The 15,878-nt window shown below is 43.1% G+C and overlaps 1 protein-coding gene across 11 annotated transcripts in view; it reads right to left on the bottom strand.

Annotated features, from left to right (window-relative positions):
- The window catches only part of MRAP2 (melanocortin 2 receptor accessory protein 2), a 150,208-nt gene that overhangs the window by 12,545 nt on the left and 121,785 nt on the right, over positions 1–15,878 (bottom strand). For 5 of the 11 annotated variants that reach the window (XM_089332951.1, XM_089332949.1, XM_089332948.1 and 2 more), the window contains 2 exons: positions 11,651–11,784; positions 4,441–4,540 (listed from right to left, as the gene is read on the bottom strand). The exons of 2 other annotated variants lie outside the window; for them this stretch is intronic. In XM_089332951.1, the coding sequence (XP_089189077.1) occupies positions 4,441–4,540; positions 11,651–11,777 (227 nt within the window). In that variant the 5' untranslated portion in view covers positions 11,778–11,784. Of the gene's footprint in view, positions 1–4,440; positions 4,541–11,650; positions 11,787–15,878 lie in introns of those variants that run through there. 4 more of the 11 variants (XM_089332947.1, XM_089332952.1, XM_051854517.3 and 1 more) reach the window with 3 other exon arrangements.

Genomic DNA, 15,878 nt, shown 5'->3' on the forward strand with positions numbered 1-15,878 from the left:
CCTAGTCTGATTTTTTCACATTCCCTCTTTAACAGAGGCCATCAGAACTGAAGTTCCTATTGTAACATGACCACAAGTTGAAAACTTCAGAAAGGAAAAAAAAAATGCTCATCTTATTGTGGTGTCAACAGTGCTGTGCTCAGAGAATCTTGGCTCCAGCCACCAAACACTGCTGGAGGGAAGCCTGCCAGGGATAGCAAACGTGCTGTCTCAAGAAAACCATGGTTGATTCCTGGTGGCTGCCTGGAGTTCTGTTTTGAAATTGATCCTTGGGGCTGGCGCTATGGTGTAGTGGGTAAAGCCGCTGCCTGCAGTGCTGGCATCCCATATGGGTACCACCAGTTCGAGTCCCGGCTGCTTCACTTCCAACCCAGCTCTCTGCTATGGCCTGGGAAAGCAGCCAAAGATGGCCCAAGTCATTGGGCCCCTGCACCCACGTGGGAGACCCAGAGGAAGCTCCTGGCTTCAGATCGGCATAGCTCCAGCCATTGTGGCCATTTGGGGAGTGAACCAGTGGATGGAAGATGAATGTCTATTTGTCTGTCTGTCTCTCTCTGCCTCTCCGCTTCTCTGCTTTTAAAATAAATAAATAAATAAATAAATAAACCTTAAAAAAAAAAGAAAAAAGACAATGATCCTCAGGCACAGGGCTGGCTGTGCAGGGAAGACGCTGGTCCTGAGCGAGGTCTGCCCTGAGTGTGAGCACAGGGCTGGAGGCAGGGTTAGTGGTGTCTGCCCACTGTGTCTCACTGCTCTCAGGAGTATGCTCCTACTTGTTCCATGTGTCAGCAGTGAGGAAACCCTAGGGAGCCGAGGAGCCCTGTCCTGAGGTACATTCAGGGAAGAAGAGACTGAATCAAGTGGCAACCTAGCACTAGTCCATTTGAGCTTCCAGCCTTGACCAGCTACCTTATCCAGAGTGTTGGAGTGATGTGTTCCAAAAAGAGGCTGCCTCACATCTACTTGAGGGAGTATCTGGCCTCTGTGAAAGATAGCTCAGAGAGCCTGACACATAAAGCAGTCAAAATTAAGACATGCCAGTCCTTTTAGCCCACACCTAGGGTTCTCCATGTAAACGTCTTCCTCAGTTCATCCCTCTGTTTAAAGGCCAAGCTGAAGTTCAGGCAGAATGAGGTGATGCTTGTACCAGTGTTGTTTCATAGGGAATGGTCAAGACCTGGCGTCCCGTGGGAGGGTGGGCTCCTCTCCATCTCCCTCCTGCTCTGCACCCAAGCTCTTCAACTCACTCAAGTGATGGACCTTTGCTGAGGGGCCCTGGGAGCCCAGCGTAAGCCAGCAGCCCCACAGGCTGTGGCTTCCCCCTTCATCTTTATCATAGCCCTAGGGGACGGTGTTCTTTCCTTTATATATGTGAGGAGTGCCATGCATACAGAGGTTACAAAGGAGGCCCCACGTCTCAGGCAGCTCACCTGGCATATGGGACCCAGAGCCTGGGCTTGGTCCACTGTGCAACAGAAGGAAACAAATCTATCTTCTGTCTAACACCTCTTGTTCACCAGGAGGAGACTGGAAATATCCACCTGAGAGACCGTACCATAGTCATGAGTGGCAGGAACTTCAGGGTCTGAGTTTGAGGCCTGGCTCTGCTGCTTATTTTTAAACCATGAGGTCTTAGACACGTGATTATCCTCATTTTTCTCATGTAAAGAGGGAACACTTATAGAACTTAATTCATCCTCCTGTGAGGACTTAGTGAAATTATGTGTGCACTTATAAAGTGATAAGTAAATGCTGGCATACAATAAACACGCAAAAAACCTGGCTACTATTATCATTACTCTGAATGACATATCACCCCTTCCTCCGCCCCCTGCCAGCTCCTAATTATCAAAGACAAGCTTAAAATTGGTGGTTATTTTTATGAAAGTGGGCTACATGGAAAAAATATCTATTTTAGATGAAAATTCCTGCCAAATAAATGTCAAGTTTGCTCACTCTAAAAGCCTTTTTTAATGGATTCACTTAAGGGTTTTTCCACATGTCTGATTCTTTAAGTTTTCTATTACAACAGACTGTAACCAAATGCCATGTCTTATACTGCCTCAGCCTGAGCACAGATGCCTTTCAAGTGTGGCCCTGAGGGATGACCCTTTATTTTATTAAAAGCAAAAAAGGTTAGAGTTTCTGCTTAACCTTGTTAGAAAGTGGCACAATGACGCCTGTTCTAGAACTGGGCATTATTCTGAGCTGCAGTCAACAAGAGAGACCATCTCGTGCTACAAGTGAGCTGCCGATGGGAAGACTAGAAAATCTCAGCTGTTCTCAGGGACATCCTGCAGAAGCAGATCAGTCAGCATTCTCCAGAGAATGGTGTGTGTGTGTGTGTGTGTGTGTGTGTAAAGAGAGAGATTTATTTTAAGGAATTAACCATGCAACTGTGGAGATTGGCAAGTCCAAATCTTGTAGGGAAGGCCAGCAGGCAGGGACCAGGGAAGAGCTGTAGTTGGAGACCAAAGGCTGCCTACCAGCAGAATTCCCTTTTGTTTGGGGAAGTCGTCTTTTCCTGTTAATGCCTTCAACTGATTGGATAAGGCCAACACACATTATGATAACATACTGACTTAAATGTTAGCCTCATCTAACAACAACAACAACAACAACAAACTCCTTCACAGAAACATCTAGAATATTGTTTGAGCAAACATCTGGGTACAATGGCAGCCATGTTGGGACAAAAATTAATCAACACAGGAAGTCACGTTCTATTTTGTACTAGGATGCTTCTATCCATAAAATCACCTGCCTCCTATATCACACAAATTCACCTCAATAAACTAGCAAAAATCCACCCCTCCTGCCAAGAAAAGGGAGATAGTACGGTAGTATTACTGAGCAGTCTGTGAGGCATGTCCCTCATCTGAGTTTGTTCTCAGTTTTTCTTATATTCTGGCAACCCACACTGTGGTTTCGAATTCCCTGAAGCAATATAATGGAAGCAAAGACATGTGCACATGTTTATGAGAACATGGAGAGGGAAAAGGGGAGACATGAAGTATTTTTAATGGTTTTTAAAGAGATTCTTAGCCACGTGTCTCTGTGTGCTTCAATAAGATAGTATTTCCCTTTCATTTAAAATGCTTGCACTTAATTTTTTGCCAGTCCTTGATACCTGGAAATAAGTGAGTGGTAGGAAGAATGGTTGCCTTTGCCCAGGCATTTCTTATGCTCAAGTGCAGCCTGAAGAATGAGCAACAGACACTAGGGACTATGTGATGAGATGCTAATGAAAGAATGCCGCTGCCAGCCTGCGAGAAGTCAATGAAATGCTGACTGCAAACATGTTAGGATTTGTGTGACATTCCTTCCATTTTCTCTCCCAACCTTCTCAACAACCCTCCTTGGTTCAGGTCTGGCCTTCAATGGAGCTTCCAGCTGCTGGCTGTGTCCAGCCAACGGGGAGCAAGAATGAGAGAAGAGGAGGAAGTAGAGTGAGGTGCATCCCTCAACCCATGGTCACAGCTTCTCTCAGCTCACTCCTGGAATCCAGCTGTGCTTGCCACCCTACCTCAACCCCTGAGATGCAGTGGTAACTGCCCTTTGGTGTTTCTAGCCCTGGGGTCCTGCATCTTGCTATGTGGTGGTCCTTCTCCTTGTCCACACTTGTCAATAATCTCTTCATCAGAAGCTCTTTCAATTACAGATTTCAGCACAGTCTGTTGCCTTCTGGGATTGGCTAATAAGGTCTTCAACAAACATTATCCACCCACCCCCCTTTTGAATAATATAAAAAAACCCTCTAAGATACTTGTTTTTATAAACCATAACTGAACAGATATTTTCTGGTGTTACTCAATGTTCTTTAAGCACCTTTTATAAATCCAACTAATACTTTCCTTCTTGAACCCAAATCCCAAAACTAAAGTTATGTAAGTAGAACCCAAAACCTAACCTGCTATATGAATTATTTAATCTACAGTGTTTTCTCTTTTATCCTAGTTACAAGGAAACTCAGTGTTGAACTCAGTGATTACTGTCAGTAATTATTTCATTTATTTTATTTATTTAGTAACAATTACTTCTACAGTCCTTAGAATATTTTTAAGGCCAGTTTTCATCTTAATTTTGCCATCACTTTTACTGCTATTTTTAATTTTAATTTTATTCATATAAATCCTACTCAGAGAAAATACATACTAGTTAATAAGCATTTCAATATAAAATCAAAATGGAATTCACTAAAACTGTAGGAAAGGGGTAAGAAACTCTGAATGTCCCAAGATTCTACTTGAAAATAAGCCTCAGAAATGAGGGGAAGGGGACCGGGAGGAACATGGGAACCCATGAGACCTGGGTCAGTTAGCAAATTCGTAACCAACCTCCTCTCCGTCTAGTAGTGGCAACCTCAGCCCTAAGTCCCAGTGTCTATTTCTTTAGTTCCCTGGGCTGCACAATGGACATTTGAGAACAGCCTAGACTTACTCTTGGTGTGGAGCTCCCGTCTTGGTCAGCAAGGTCAGCACAAAAAACATAAAGATCACGAAGACCGCAAGACCAACCCAGAATCCAATCACAATGGAATCTGCAAGACAGGTAGTCCTGGGGTTAGTATTGCACAGTTGAACAGTTGAACACAAAAGAATCTGAGCTTTCTGGAGAGGAGCTGGCATGTGAAATATGAGAAGTTAGCAATCTGCTTGGTCCCTACTCAGCTGAAGACTGATAAGATGTAGGGAATGAAATGGAGGAGGAGTCACGTGGTCTCCAGGTCTCTCAGGTAGTAGCACAAAGAAACTTAGACAATAGGGACTCAGTTTCCATAGCTCAGTGAAGGAGGCCAGGACAGAAGGTAGGCCACCTGGGCCCTCCAGGTTCTACTTCACTCTCCTGAGGTAGAAAAGACAAGTGTTTGCAGACTGCTCCATGAAGTTTGAAATCAATTCCGATCCCAATCCACCCAATTTTGCACTTTATGTTCATAACTGATTAATTTAGTTCTTGCAAAGAACACACAGAAGACCTCAGAGCATCCCTGCCATTCTCCCTTTCCCTGTGCTTCATCTCTGTAACACCAGCTTAATCGCAGCTCTGATGGTCCTGTTCTTTTATGAAAGAATCGTCAACAAACATAGACCTGATTACTTTTCAGACTAAGAGTTTCCATATGAGGAGCACTTTATACAATGCCTGAGAAGGGACCACATAGGTGCTGCCTATTATCATTCAACTCAGCACCCTCTTCTTGTGGTTACCCATACTTTAAACCCATGTGTTTCCAATCAGACCAGAGGACACGTCTGTGGCCCTGTGTTGACATGAGCTCTGAGCCACAGCTTCCTCATACCCACACTCACAACCTTCCTCATCTAAGAGCGAATGAAAGGCTCTCCAGCCTCCCAAGTCTGTCCATGACCCCATCTCCTTCACAAGGCCTGCACTAACTTCCCTCACTGATGTGCTCCCTCTCCTTTGACCTCATGACATTTTATCCGGGCTTCTGTCTGTAAATCGGCCCTTCCTTTGTCCTATCTGTGTAACAGTCACAAGGACAGATGGTCCCACACTTACCAATGATTTGGCTTATCATTTGATGATTGACAATGGTGTGAAAGTGAGACACGTTCTACAGACACCATACTTTGAAGTTGACCTTTTCCTGGGCTAGCGAGCGCTACACTATTGGATACTCTGTCTTGACTGTGGACAATGGCAGTCACTTGCAGCTCACAGTCAACCTCACAATCATCAGTGTAAATGACTAGCACTCCCTAGGACATTGTGCAGGTCAGACTGTTAAATAATTTTTGGATTTACAAGATTTCAACTTATGATCATCAGTCAAGGAGCATGTGTATGTGTTTCTGGGACAGGGATTAGAGTAAATTGTTTACAGAACCTGGGACATCCCCAGGAGGGTCTCAAATCCGGGGGACAACAGAGTTAAATCATTCTATATTTTCTGTTGTATATACTAAGAAGTTCAGTGAGAATACAGTCAGGATGATTAGCAATTTAAAAAAAAATAGAGCTTGCACATTTATTTAAATGCAAAGCATTATTCTAATTAAATTATGTATACCCAGCACTTTTCCTAAAGTGAAACATTCAGCTGAGCAATGTACTCTGCATAATTCATACATGTATCCTAGGCATACTATTGCCTAGAGGATAGGAATGTTTATTCAGCTCTTAAGATGCAAAACCAATGCATCTTTCCTAGATCTTAACCATAACTGACAAAGAAACCACAATTGTAGACTCTTCCTTTTAATACAGTGGAAACGAAGCATAAAGAAAGACCTAAGGACAAGTACTAAAAACACAGGTATTCAAGTGCAACCAAGATAGAAAAATGAAATCTCAATTATCTGGGCACGGACTGTGAAGAAACACTGTACAAATAAATAACATTTCTGCATATTATACTTTATCTGCTGCCTGCATGACAAAAACAAATTTTGAAATGACATGCCAATGCTACATGTAAGTCCTTGATTCGGAATTTAATAGAATCACAATAACTGATATTTCTCAGAGCTGTTTGCTAAGAGGGTGTTATGAGGCTAGCTTTCACATTGCCAAGGTGGGCTCACCCCATCAGTCCTCCAATTCTCTAACCAACAGGTGGGTAGAGTGGAGAAGGGAGGCCCTTTAATTTGGTCTGGTCGACTCTTCTTCCCCAGGGAGATGATCAAAAACCAGCAATGAACATGGGAAGGTCGCAGTCCTTAGATAAGTCACGGAGGGGACAGGGGCAGAGCAGAGAGGAGGAGGGCTGTGGTTAGAATTTGAGAATCCTCATGATCCCATAATATTTCCAAGTATTTCCTTGACAACATGGCTTAGTTTTTCCCATGGCAGAAGGCTTTCCATAGCGCTGCTTATCCACGTTCCTCTTGAACAGAACTCTGCCTTCTGAAATGATTTTTATTAACAGGTAACTTCCAGAAATCACGCACCAACTAAACCTGACCTTTAATGAAGGGAACAAAATAAGAGAGGTGAGAGCCGACATGATCCTGTTTTCCATGCATCCTATTTCCTCTCTAGGGATGGACCAAAGCAACCACTCATTCCACTCTCTCTCCCTCCACCTGCTCAGAATGAACCATGTAATCATTTACACTGTAAATCCAGTGGTCACAGCCAGTGAGTTAAAGCTGCTTTAGCACAGACCAATGGCTCATACGTGAAACCCGCTTACTTCCTTTACTTCCCGGAAACCACAGCTCCCGGCTGCCGTGTTTCCCCCCTAGCTTTCTGTCCATCCTCTCAGGCTCCTCACCACCTCCTTCTCAGGCCTCCACCTTCTAAATATGAGTGCACCCCAAGGCTCAGCGCCCGGACCTCTCCAGCTTCCTGCCTATACTCACTTGTCCCATATCTTGGCTCTGGATACCATTCGCATGCTGACGACTCTTAAACTTACACCTTCCCCCCACACCTCCCTCTGCCATGTTATCTTAGGCGTCTAATTAGTGTCTCAGTTGAACATGTCCAAAATGAGGGATCCTGGGGTTCCTCTCTGAACCCACTTTTCCCATTCTCTCCCTCATCTTGGATAATGGGAATGCCATTCTGCCAGGTCACAGACCTGCAAACCATCCTCGGTGCTTCTCTTTCCCTTATACCTCAGTGCCAATTCACTGACAAATCTCGTCAGACCTATCTTTCAAAATATCCAGAACTTAGGCACTTCTCACCACTCTACTGCTCTCACCCTGGTCCAAGCTGCCATCGTCAGCTTCCTGGACCAAGGCACTAGCTTCCTTGCTGGTCTCTACTTCTGATCTCTTTCCTTTCATCACCCAGCTGCAGAGTCATCTTACTGAGACCTAAGCCAGATGCCACTTCTCTGCTCCAAACCTTCAAATGACTTCTTGGAGTAAAGAAAGTCCCTGGCATGGCCTCAAAGGCCTTCCATGCTCTGATCTGTACCTATAACCTTGTCTCGTGCTGCTCTGCCCCTTTCCACCTAGCACCATGTGGGCCTCCTTCTGGTTCCTTGCAGGTTCAAGTTCACTCTTACCGTGGAGACTTTTCTGGAATGTTCTTCCCCCAGAAATATTATAATTTAATACCTCACTTCTTCAGGTCTTTGCTTAAATTCCTCCTCCTCAGTAAGGTGCTCCATGGCCACTTTACCTATTCTTTCACCTCTACATCCCATAACCTCATTCCCCACTTGCTTTGACACTTTTAAATCATCTTCTAATTGGGTTTATTTCTTGTCTGTCTCTCCCACTAGGATACAAGTTCTATAAGAAAATATATTTTTGTCTGTTTAGTTCACTGTTGTATATCCAGTGCTTAGAGTAGTGTTCTTCATGACATTTGGTCTTAGCCAAGAGGCTGAGAGGTGATGTGTTCTTCATTACAGGTGTTCAATAAATAAAAGGAGTCTTCAAAAAACTCATAGAAATATGCATTATGAAAAAATATGCATTAATTTAAAAAAATTTCTGCACCAAAATAAGCTTATCTTTTAATTCCATTTTCCACAACCTTTATGGGGTACTCTCATATGTTGGAAAAATGAATGAAACTTCCCTATGCTGGTGCCAAATGTATATCACAAGTATGTCCATTTCTGATGCATCATAATGTTTAATACCAGATTCACAACTGAGGCCAAAGGAGAATTCACAATGACATTGGAGACTGTTTCATAGATGAAAGATGCTTTGAAGGGGAGAATCATTTCTTAAATTATTTTCATATTACTTAAAGGCACAGAGAAAGAAAGAGATGATTTTCATCTGCTGGTTCACTCCCCAAATGCCCACAACAGCCAGGGCTGGGCCAGGCCAAAGCAGACAGCCTGGAACTTAATCTGGTTCTCTCACATGAGTACTACTAATTACGCCATCACTGGCGGACTCAGACTGCACAGCAGCAGGAGCCTACAATCAGAAGTAGAGCTAAGACTCGAACCCAGGCACTCTGATACGGAATGCAGGTTTCCCAAGCAGTGTCTTAAACACTCTGCTCAATGCCTATGCCTGGAGGTAGATATATTAATTTCAGCAGGCAGAGAAAATTAGTCTAAGAATGTAGTTACTATTGCCCAGTATGATCCATTACAAGTAAAGCAAATTAAAATAACTGTTAGGGTCATTCCTACCTTCATTAAATGCTTCCTCTTGAAATGTCCCGCTTCTATTCTTTGGAATCTGAACATAACTGGATTTGCATTTTTCTTAACAGAATAAGGAGTCACACTTGAAGGTCAGAATCGCAGCATTTTACAATGGAAGAGACTGTACTGGTACACACATGAAAAAGTCAATGTAATCTTTTCATTTGCCGGAGTATCAGGGGTTTTGTTTGTTTGTTTTCTGTTCTGCTCTGCTCTGAGCGTCTCATTTATTAACAGACTCCTGAAGCTACAGTTCTCTACCTCATTTAGATCTCTTACATCAGAACGAGATGTGCTCACTTGGGCAGTTTTGTTTTTCATGATGTGAATGTTAAAACAAAAGCAGTCCTTACTAATGATATAGTCAGTACAATAATGTGTCACATCTCTGCCCACACTTTGCAGGATTTGTTTTCCCAACTGAAATTATTCCTAGAATATAATAGGCTCGAAAAAAGGTTTTCCTCAGGAGCATGTAATTGGTGCCATGGTTAAGCCACTGCTTAGGATGCCAGCATCCCACATTGTAGTGCCTGGGTTCAACATCAGGCTCCACTCTCCACAGCAGCTTTCTGCTAATGTGCACCCTGGGAGAGAGCAGGTGACAACTCAAGTACTTGGGTCCCTGTAACCTATGTGAGAGATCTGGACTAAGTTCCAGGAGCTTGGTCCAATCCCAGTGGTTGTGGGCATCTGGGAGGTGAACCAGAGATGGGGAGATCACTCTTTGTATGTATGTGCGTCTGTCTGTCTCTTTCTCTGTGTGCTTCACTGCCTTTCAAATAAATACATTTTTTACAAATTTAAAAAAGAGGGAGTAGCAGGTTAAGCTGCCGTCTTTGATGCATCCAATGGCTTGAGAAAAGCAGCAGAAGGTGGCTTAAGTACTTGGGCCCCTGCCACCCAAGTGGGAGACCTGGATGAAAATCCTGGCTCCTGACCCAGGCCCAGCCCTGTTACAGCCATCTGGGGAACAAACTAGTGGATGAAAGATATCTCTCTCTTTCACTCTATCTCCTCTCCCTCTCTCTCTGTAACTCTTTCAATTAAATAAATAAATCCTTAAATATTTTTAAAAAGAACAGATTTCCCTCAGTTGTCTCCAGAAAGGTTCCAATCAAAACTAAAGCAACAGGCTTGTCTTCTGTGTCCCTTAAACTGAGAAAGAGAGATAGGAGTGAATGGACACACAAATAAAGCTGAAGTACAGCCCATGTTACAGGGAAATAGATAGAAATCCACCCAGTCATTTTGATTTCCATCATAATTCATGACCAGCAAGGGTCCTGACCTAAAGATTATCCCAGCAAAACATCAGATGAAGGCATTTAGGCAAATTAGGAAGGGTGAATTCGCACTCAGCCTGCAACAGCCTTCCATCGAATAATCAATGACGCCCATCCTAAGGGATTCATGTGCTTTCTTCCTATAAAACATTGAATAGACATCAATAAAGAATGAATAAAATCACTTACTTATTGCTAATTGCTTCTGGTGGGAAGGGTATGTGAGTTTTGTTTAAGAAACAAAAATAGAAAGTCCTCCTTGCAGAGGACAACAGCAGGTGGGTGCAAGAGACTGAGAATGCCAAGGCAGGTCAGAGGGGGAGCAGCCAGAGGAGTGAACACCTTTCCTTCACCCCACTTGTGTCTCAGACTCCAGGCTCCCTCATTTCCTAAGGGTCCCACCACTCTGTCTCAGTGTCCAGTGTTGCACGTGTTCAATGTGAAACGAACACCTCAGGCAGACCAGAAGAGTGTAAAAAGCTTGTGGAGAACAATGGAATTAAAAGGTAAGTTTGTTTTGGTACAAAAAGTTTTGAAATCATGAACCATTTTTCGTAATATGCATTTTTTCCTTTTTTTTTTTTTTTGAACACCCCTCAGACTTGCAGGGAAATCAAGACAGGATCTGGGAGGAGATTGTCTCCGATGCCAGCTCTACTTAATAAAACAAAGATGATTCATGGTGACCACTCAGTGTTCAGTTATCAACAGAGCTGAACAGTTCCTTGCTCTGTGCTGGATCACTGATCACTCTAATAACATGAAACACAATTCATGCCGTTAACACGGAATTAGGAATGATCACAGGCTATTCTCGTTCAATAGTGTGCACACACACAGACTCATTGCCACAGCGCTGGAAAACCAATCTGGTTGAAAGGATGCTGTCGACTATGTGTTACAAAACAGCTCTTCAAATAGTGGTTCCAGATTCTATTTTTGTACATATGCTTTAAGAGTTCAAACATCCACCGTCTGGGGGAGCTGGAATGGTTGTTGCTTTGAAAAACACCTCAATCTACGGCTGATGGTGATGCACATTACCCCATTAAGGGAATCTTTTACATCCTTTGTTAATTAGAATCATCAGGGGCCGTTCGTAATATGATCCTGGGAAATCAGCCTATGGATGCAGAGGGTGTTTTGTGGGGTTTTGGAGGTAGAGGACAGAGTCATAAGACAGGATGTTTAGACGTAGCCACTGAGATTTTCACAGATTAAATCAAATACATATTATGCTTACAATGAAGAACTCTATAGCACTTACATTTGTGAGCCTTCAGTCCTTCAAAGGAAACTGGTCCAATCTCATAATACTCATATTCCCAGGTGTAATCAGAGTTGGATGCAGCTTGCTGGGAGGTCCTGTTAGAAATTAACTTCTGGGCAGACATCTCCACCCTGCACAAATGGAGAAAGGCAACTGCAAAACCCGTTCATTCATCCATAACTGCACAGTTATCTGAATTACTCTTGACAACATTCAGGAGTTCAGTGGCACAGGCCTCAGGGAGGGCCTGCCTGCTAAATCAGGGTGAGGTTCTCATTGGCTGCCCACTCCAAGTGGTTATGATTTCCTTTTATCTCTCCACTAGACTGAAATATATTTGATATCAGATATCATATATGACTTCGTGTGTGACCTTAACTCGATGCCTAGCATTTAACCAGTGTTCAAAGCTGATGAAGAAAATGAGGAAAAGGAGAGAGTGTTTCACAACCCCTGTACTTACAACTTTGGCCTGACGGGCCTATATCTCCAAATGTAAATAATTTTATTTATTGCAGAGAATTAAAAAAATCAGTCTCAGAAATAAAGTAGGTCTCTATATGTCTATTAAGTGCCTACTTTGCAACATGAAGACATGTAATCTAAGTCTAATGAACTGCAGTGGGGAAAAACTGGTGACCAAAGTTGTGCAATGGGAGACCTTCAATAGACATCTGAATGTGGCCCATTGCTTGCTCTTGAAAATCACATTTTCAGGATTTCCCAAGTTTTTTCTTTGTTAACTGTGATTATTACTTTTATAAAAGACTTACTTACTGATTTTCATCTATTTAAAAGGGAGGGAGGGAGGTTGGAAGGAGAAACAGAAAGAATCTTTATCTACCTCCCCCAAATGTCCATAACAGCCAGGCCTCAGGTAGGCTAAAGCCAGGAAACCATAACTTGATCCAGGTCTCCCACATGAGTGGCAGGGACGGAAGAACTTGAACCATCATTTGCTATCTCCCAAACACATTAGCAGGAAGCTGGATCAGAAGCACTCTGATATAGGATGCAGTGTCCCAAGCTACAGTTTCACCTACTGTGTCACAATGTCTATCCCTTTGTGGTTTTTTTTTTTTTTTTTTTGAAAAATATATCTATTTATCTATTTACATATACCTGAAAGACAGAGGAGGGAGGGATTTTAGACTAGAAAATTCTGACTTTTGGGGAAGTCTTTCACTGTACAGCATGGACGCCCAAAATGACAAGTAATGTAATCTGTATTACTAACTGTTTGCAATGTACTGTGCACCATGGTGTGGGCAGAGATGCCTAAGACGCACACCAGAACTTCACAGGGATTCTCCTGTAAAGGGAGAAGGGAAGAAACTGACAAATAGTAATAGAAAGCAAAATCTGAATGAGATGCCAGCCGAAACCAAGATTCTGCCTCCTTTCTGAAGTCCGCTTCTCCTCCTGCACTACGGGCAGAGCCACCCTCACGGCTGCCGCAGCACAAGCCCCAGCCCGTGGATGCAGGCCCGTCTCAGAGCTGCTGAATGACTGAGGGCCGAGCCAGACACATGATTTCTCCAAGAGGAGGAGAGAATGCGCCATTTCTCACTTGGGAGAGAAAGCTGCAGAGATTCTAAGAAAGTCTGACCTTTCCTCCTTGTAAGCATTCAGCTACCAGTCCCACACCAGCACAAAAATAACATCGAATCATTACCACAATATCATCTTTGGCCTTTTTATTATTTGAACAAGAGGCTATTTCTCTCAACGATGAAATGAATCTCTCCAGGAAATGAAAATTAACAACCCCAGCCCAAGAGGCACTGTCCTCATTTATAAGCACTTGCTCCAGAAGAAAAGAATTGTGAGAGAAAGAACAAGAACAGAGTAGTTCCTCAGAGGCAGGGTTCATGCATTAGCATAAACATAATTGCTATCTGCAAACGTAAAGAATTTCACACTACAGAGGAAAAGGCACTGAACTTGAAGTCAGAAGACTGAGTCTTAACCTTTATGTTATCTCTATTAGTTATGTCACCAGGCAAGACAATTTTTTTTAAGATTTATTTATTTATTTGAAAGGCAGTTACAGAGAGGCAGAGAGAGAGATATTTTTCCATCTTCTGGTTCCCTCCCAAAATGGCCACAAGGGCCAGAGCTGGGCTGATCCAAAGCCAGCCAGGAGCCAGGAGCTTCTTCTGGGTCTCCCATGTGAATTCAGGGGCCCAAGGAGTTGGGCCAGCTTCCGCTGCTTTCCCAGGCCATTAACAGGGAGCTGGATCAGAAGTGGAGCAGCTGGCACTCGAACCAGCACCCCTATGGGATGCCAGCAATGCAGGGGGCAGCTCAATCCACTAAGCCACAGCGCTGACCCCAGGCAAGACACTTAATCTCTCCCAGCCACATTTTCCTCATCTGCAAAACTGATCTTCATGATGACCTGAAAAACTGTTGTCATGAAATGGTTCTCGCCGCAGTCACCCATGGATACCATCATTGCTCCTAAGCCCACTTCTCTGGCCTCCTAACTGGATCTTCTACTTCTACTCTTACTGACCCCTGCAATCCATCCTGTATTAATCAACCAGTGATCTTTTACAAAGACAAATTGTGCTTGTCACTTTTCTGCTTAATACTGTACATGGATTTCCACTGCTATCAGGCCACAGTCCAAAATCCTACAGTTTTTGTTTTTGTTTTTTTTTTTTTTTTGACAGATAGAGTGGACCGTGAGAGAGAGACAGAGAGAAAGGTCTTCCTTTTTTTTTTTTTTTTTCCGTTGGTTCACCCTCGAATGGCTGCTTCAGACGGCACGCTGTGGCCGGCACACTGCAATGATCCGAAGCCAGGAGCCAGGTGCTTCTCCTGGTCTCCCATGCGGGTGCAGGGCCCAAGGACTTGGGCCATCCTCCACTGCACTCCCGGGCCTTAGCACAGAGCTGGCCCGGAAGAAAAGCAACCAGGACAGAATCCAGCACCCCGACCAGGACTAGAACCGGGTGTGCTGGCGCCACAGGCGGAGGATTAGCCTATTGAGCTGCGGCGCCGTCCGAATCCTAGTCTTACAAGGTCATAACTAGGGCCATCACTATCTCCCCTTATCTTGAGCCTCCTCAAACTGGAATGCATGCATTGTGTCCTCAGCCCCACATACAGGCTGCCCTCCCAGCATGTGTGTTCTTCCCAACTCTCTTTCCTTGCCTACTCCCATCATGGAGATCAGATTTGTTTGCCACCTCCAGTGTCCTTATGCGGCCTGCAAGGGAACAATGTTTCTACATTTTAAAATGATTGAAAACAATCAAAAACAACATAAAACTATTCCAAGAAATTCAAATATGAGAGTCCAGGGTCCATAAATAAACTTTTACTGGAACACAGCCTACTTATTTTGTACTTTCAAAGGACTGTTTAGCTTTATAACAGCAGAATTTAATGGTTTACAACAGAGATGGTATAGCCTCAAAAGTCTAAAATATTTACTTTCTTGTCTCTTATAGAAAATGTTGACCAACCTCTGCCACGGAATCATGAAACATAAATGACCGAAGTTCCAGTTTTCCTACTAGAAAAATAAATATAGCAATGATGCCTACTTCATGAAGGTGCTATGAAGACTAAATGTAATTGTACATGAACAGTGAATAGCCAAGACCCAAGTTCTGATCAATAAACAGTAGCCACCCTGATGATGATGATGATTAGCTGAGAAATGCTGGTCTGGGAGATAAAAGTCTTGATTTGTTCAGATACTACCTATTCCTGGGTCAGCCAGTTCCTACCAAATTCACCATGCGCTTCATCAATCTAAATGCTTTAGACAAATGAATAAGATTATAATACAAATAACTCAAAGTCATTCATTTAGATTGCTTAAAAGTTACAATGATGAATACTTAAATCATGGGATTTGTGTTATTCCATCAACTCAAAAATAAAGTTATCTTACTCTCCATTTTTTTTTCCTAAGGAAAATAAGATGAAGTCTGGTTTGATGTTATTTTTATTAGAAATCAACACCACAGCCAATGTAATAAGCAGACTAGAGGGAAGGACGAGGCTTTACCTAGAACAGAAAAATAATGAAAAACACATAAACCAGAGAAGAAAATAAAAGTGGAGTGCTGTTTATTCTCTAAGTAGCACCTGCAAACCCCAGAGCTACTCTCTCCCTGGTCACATTACTCTGAAAATCATCATACTGTGGTGATCACCTGTATGTGGCAGCCAACGTCACATTTAAAAATGCTTGAAAATAATCAAA

This window comes from Oryctolagus cuniculus, chromosome 5 (genome assembly GCF_051225735.1).
Source record: "Oryctolagus cuniculus isolate XC-2025 breed Fujian yellow rabbit chromosome 5, ASM5122573v1, whole genome shotgun sequence".
NCBI classification, from domain to species: Eukaryota; Metazoa; Chordata; class Mammalia; order Lagomorpha; family Leporidae; genus Oryctolagus; species Oryctolagus cuniculus.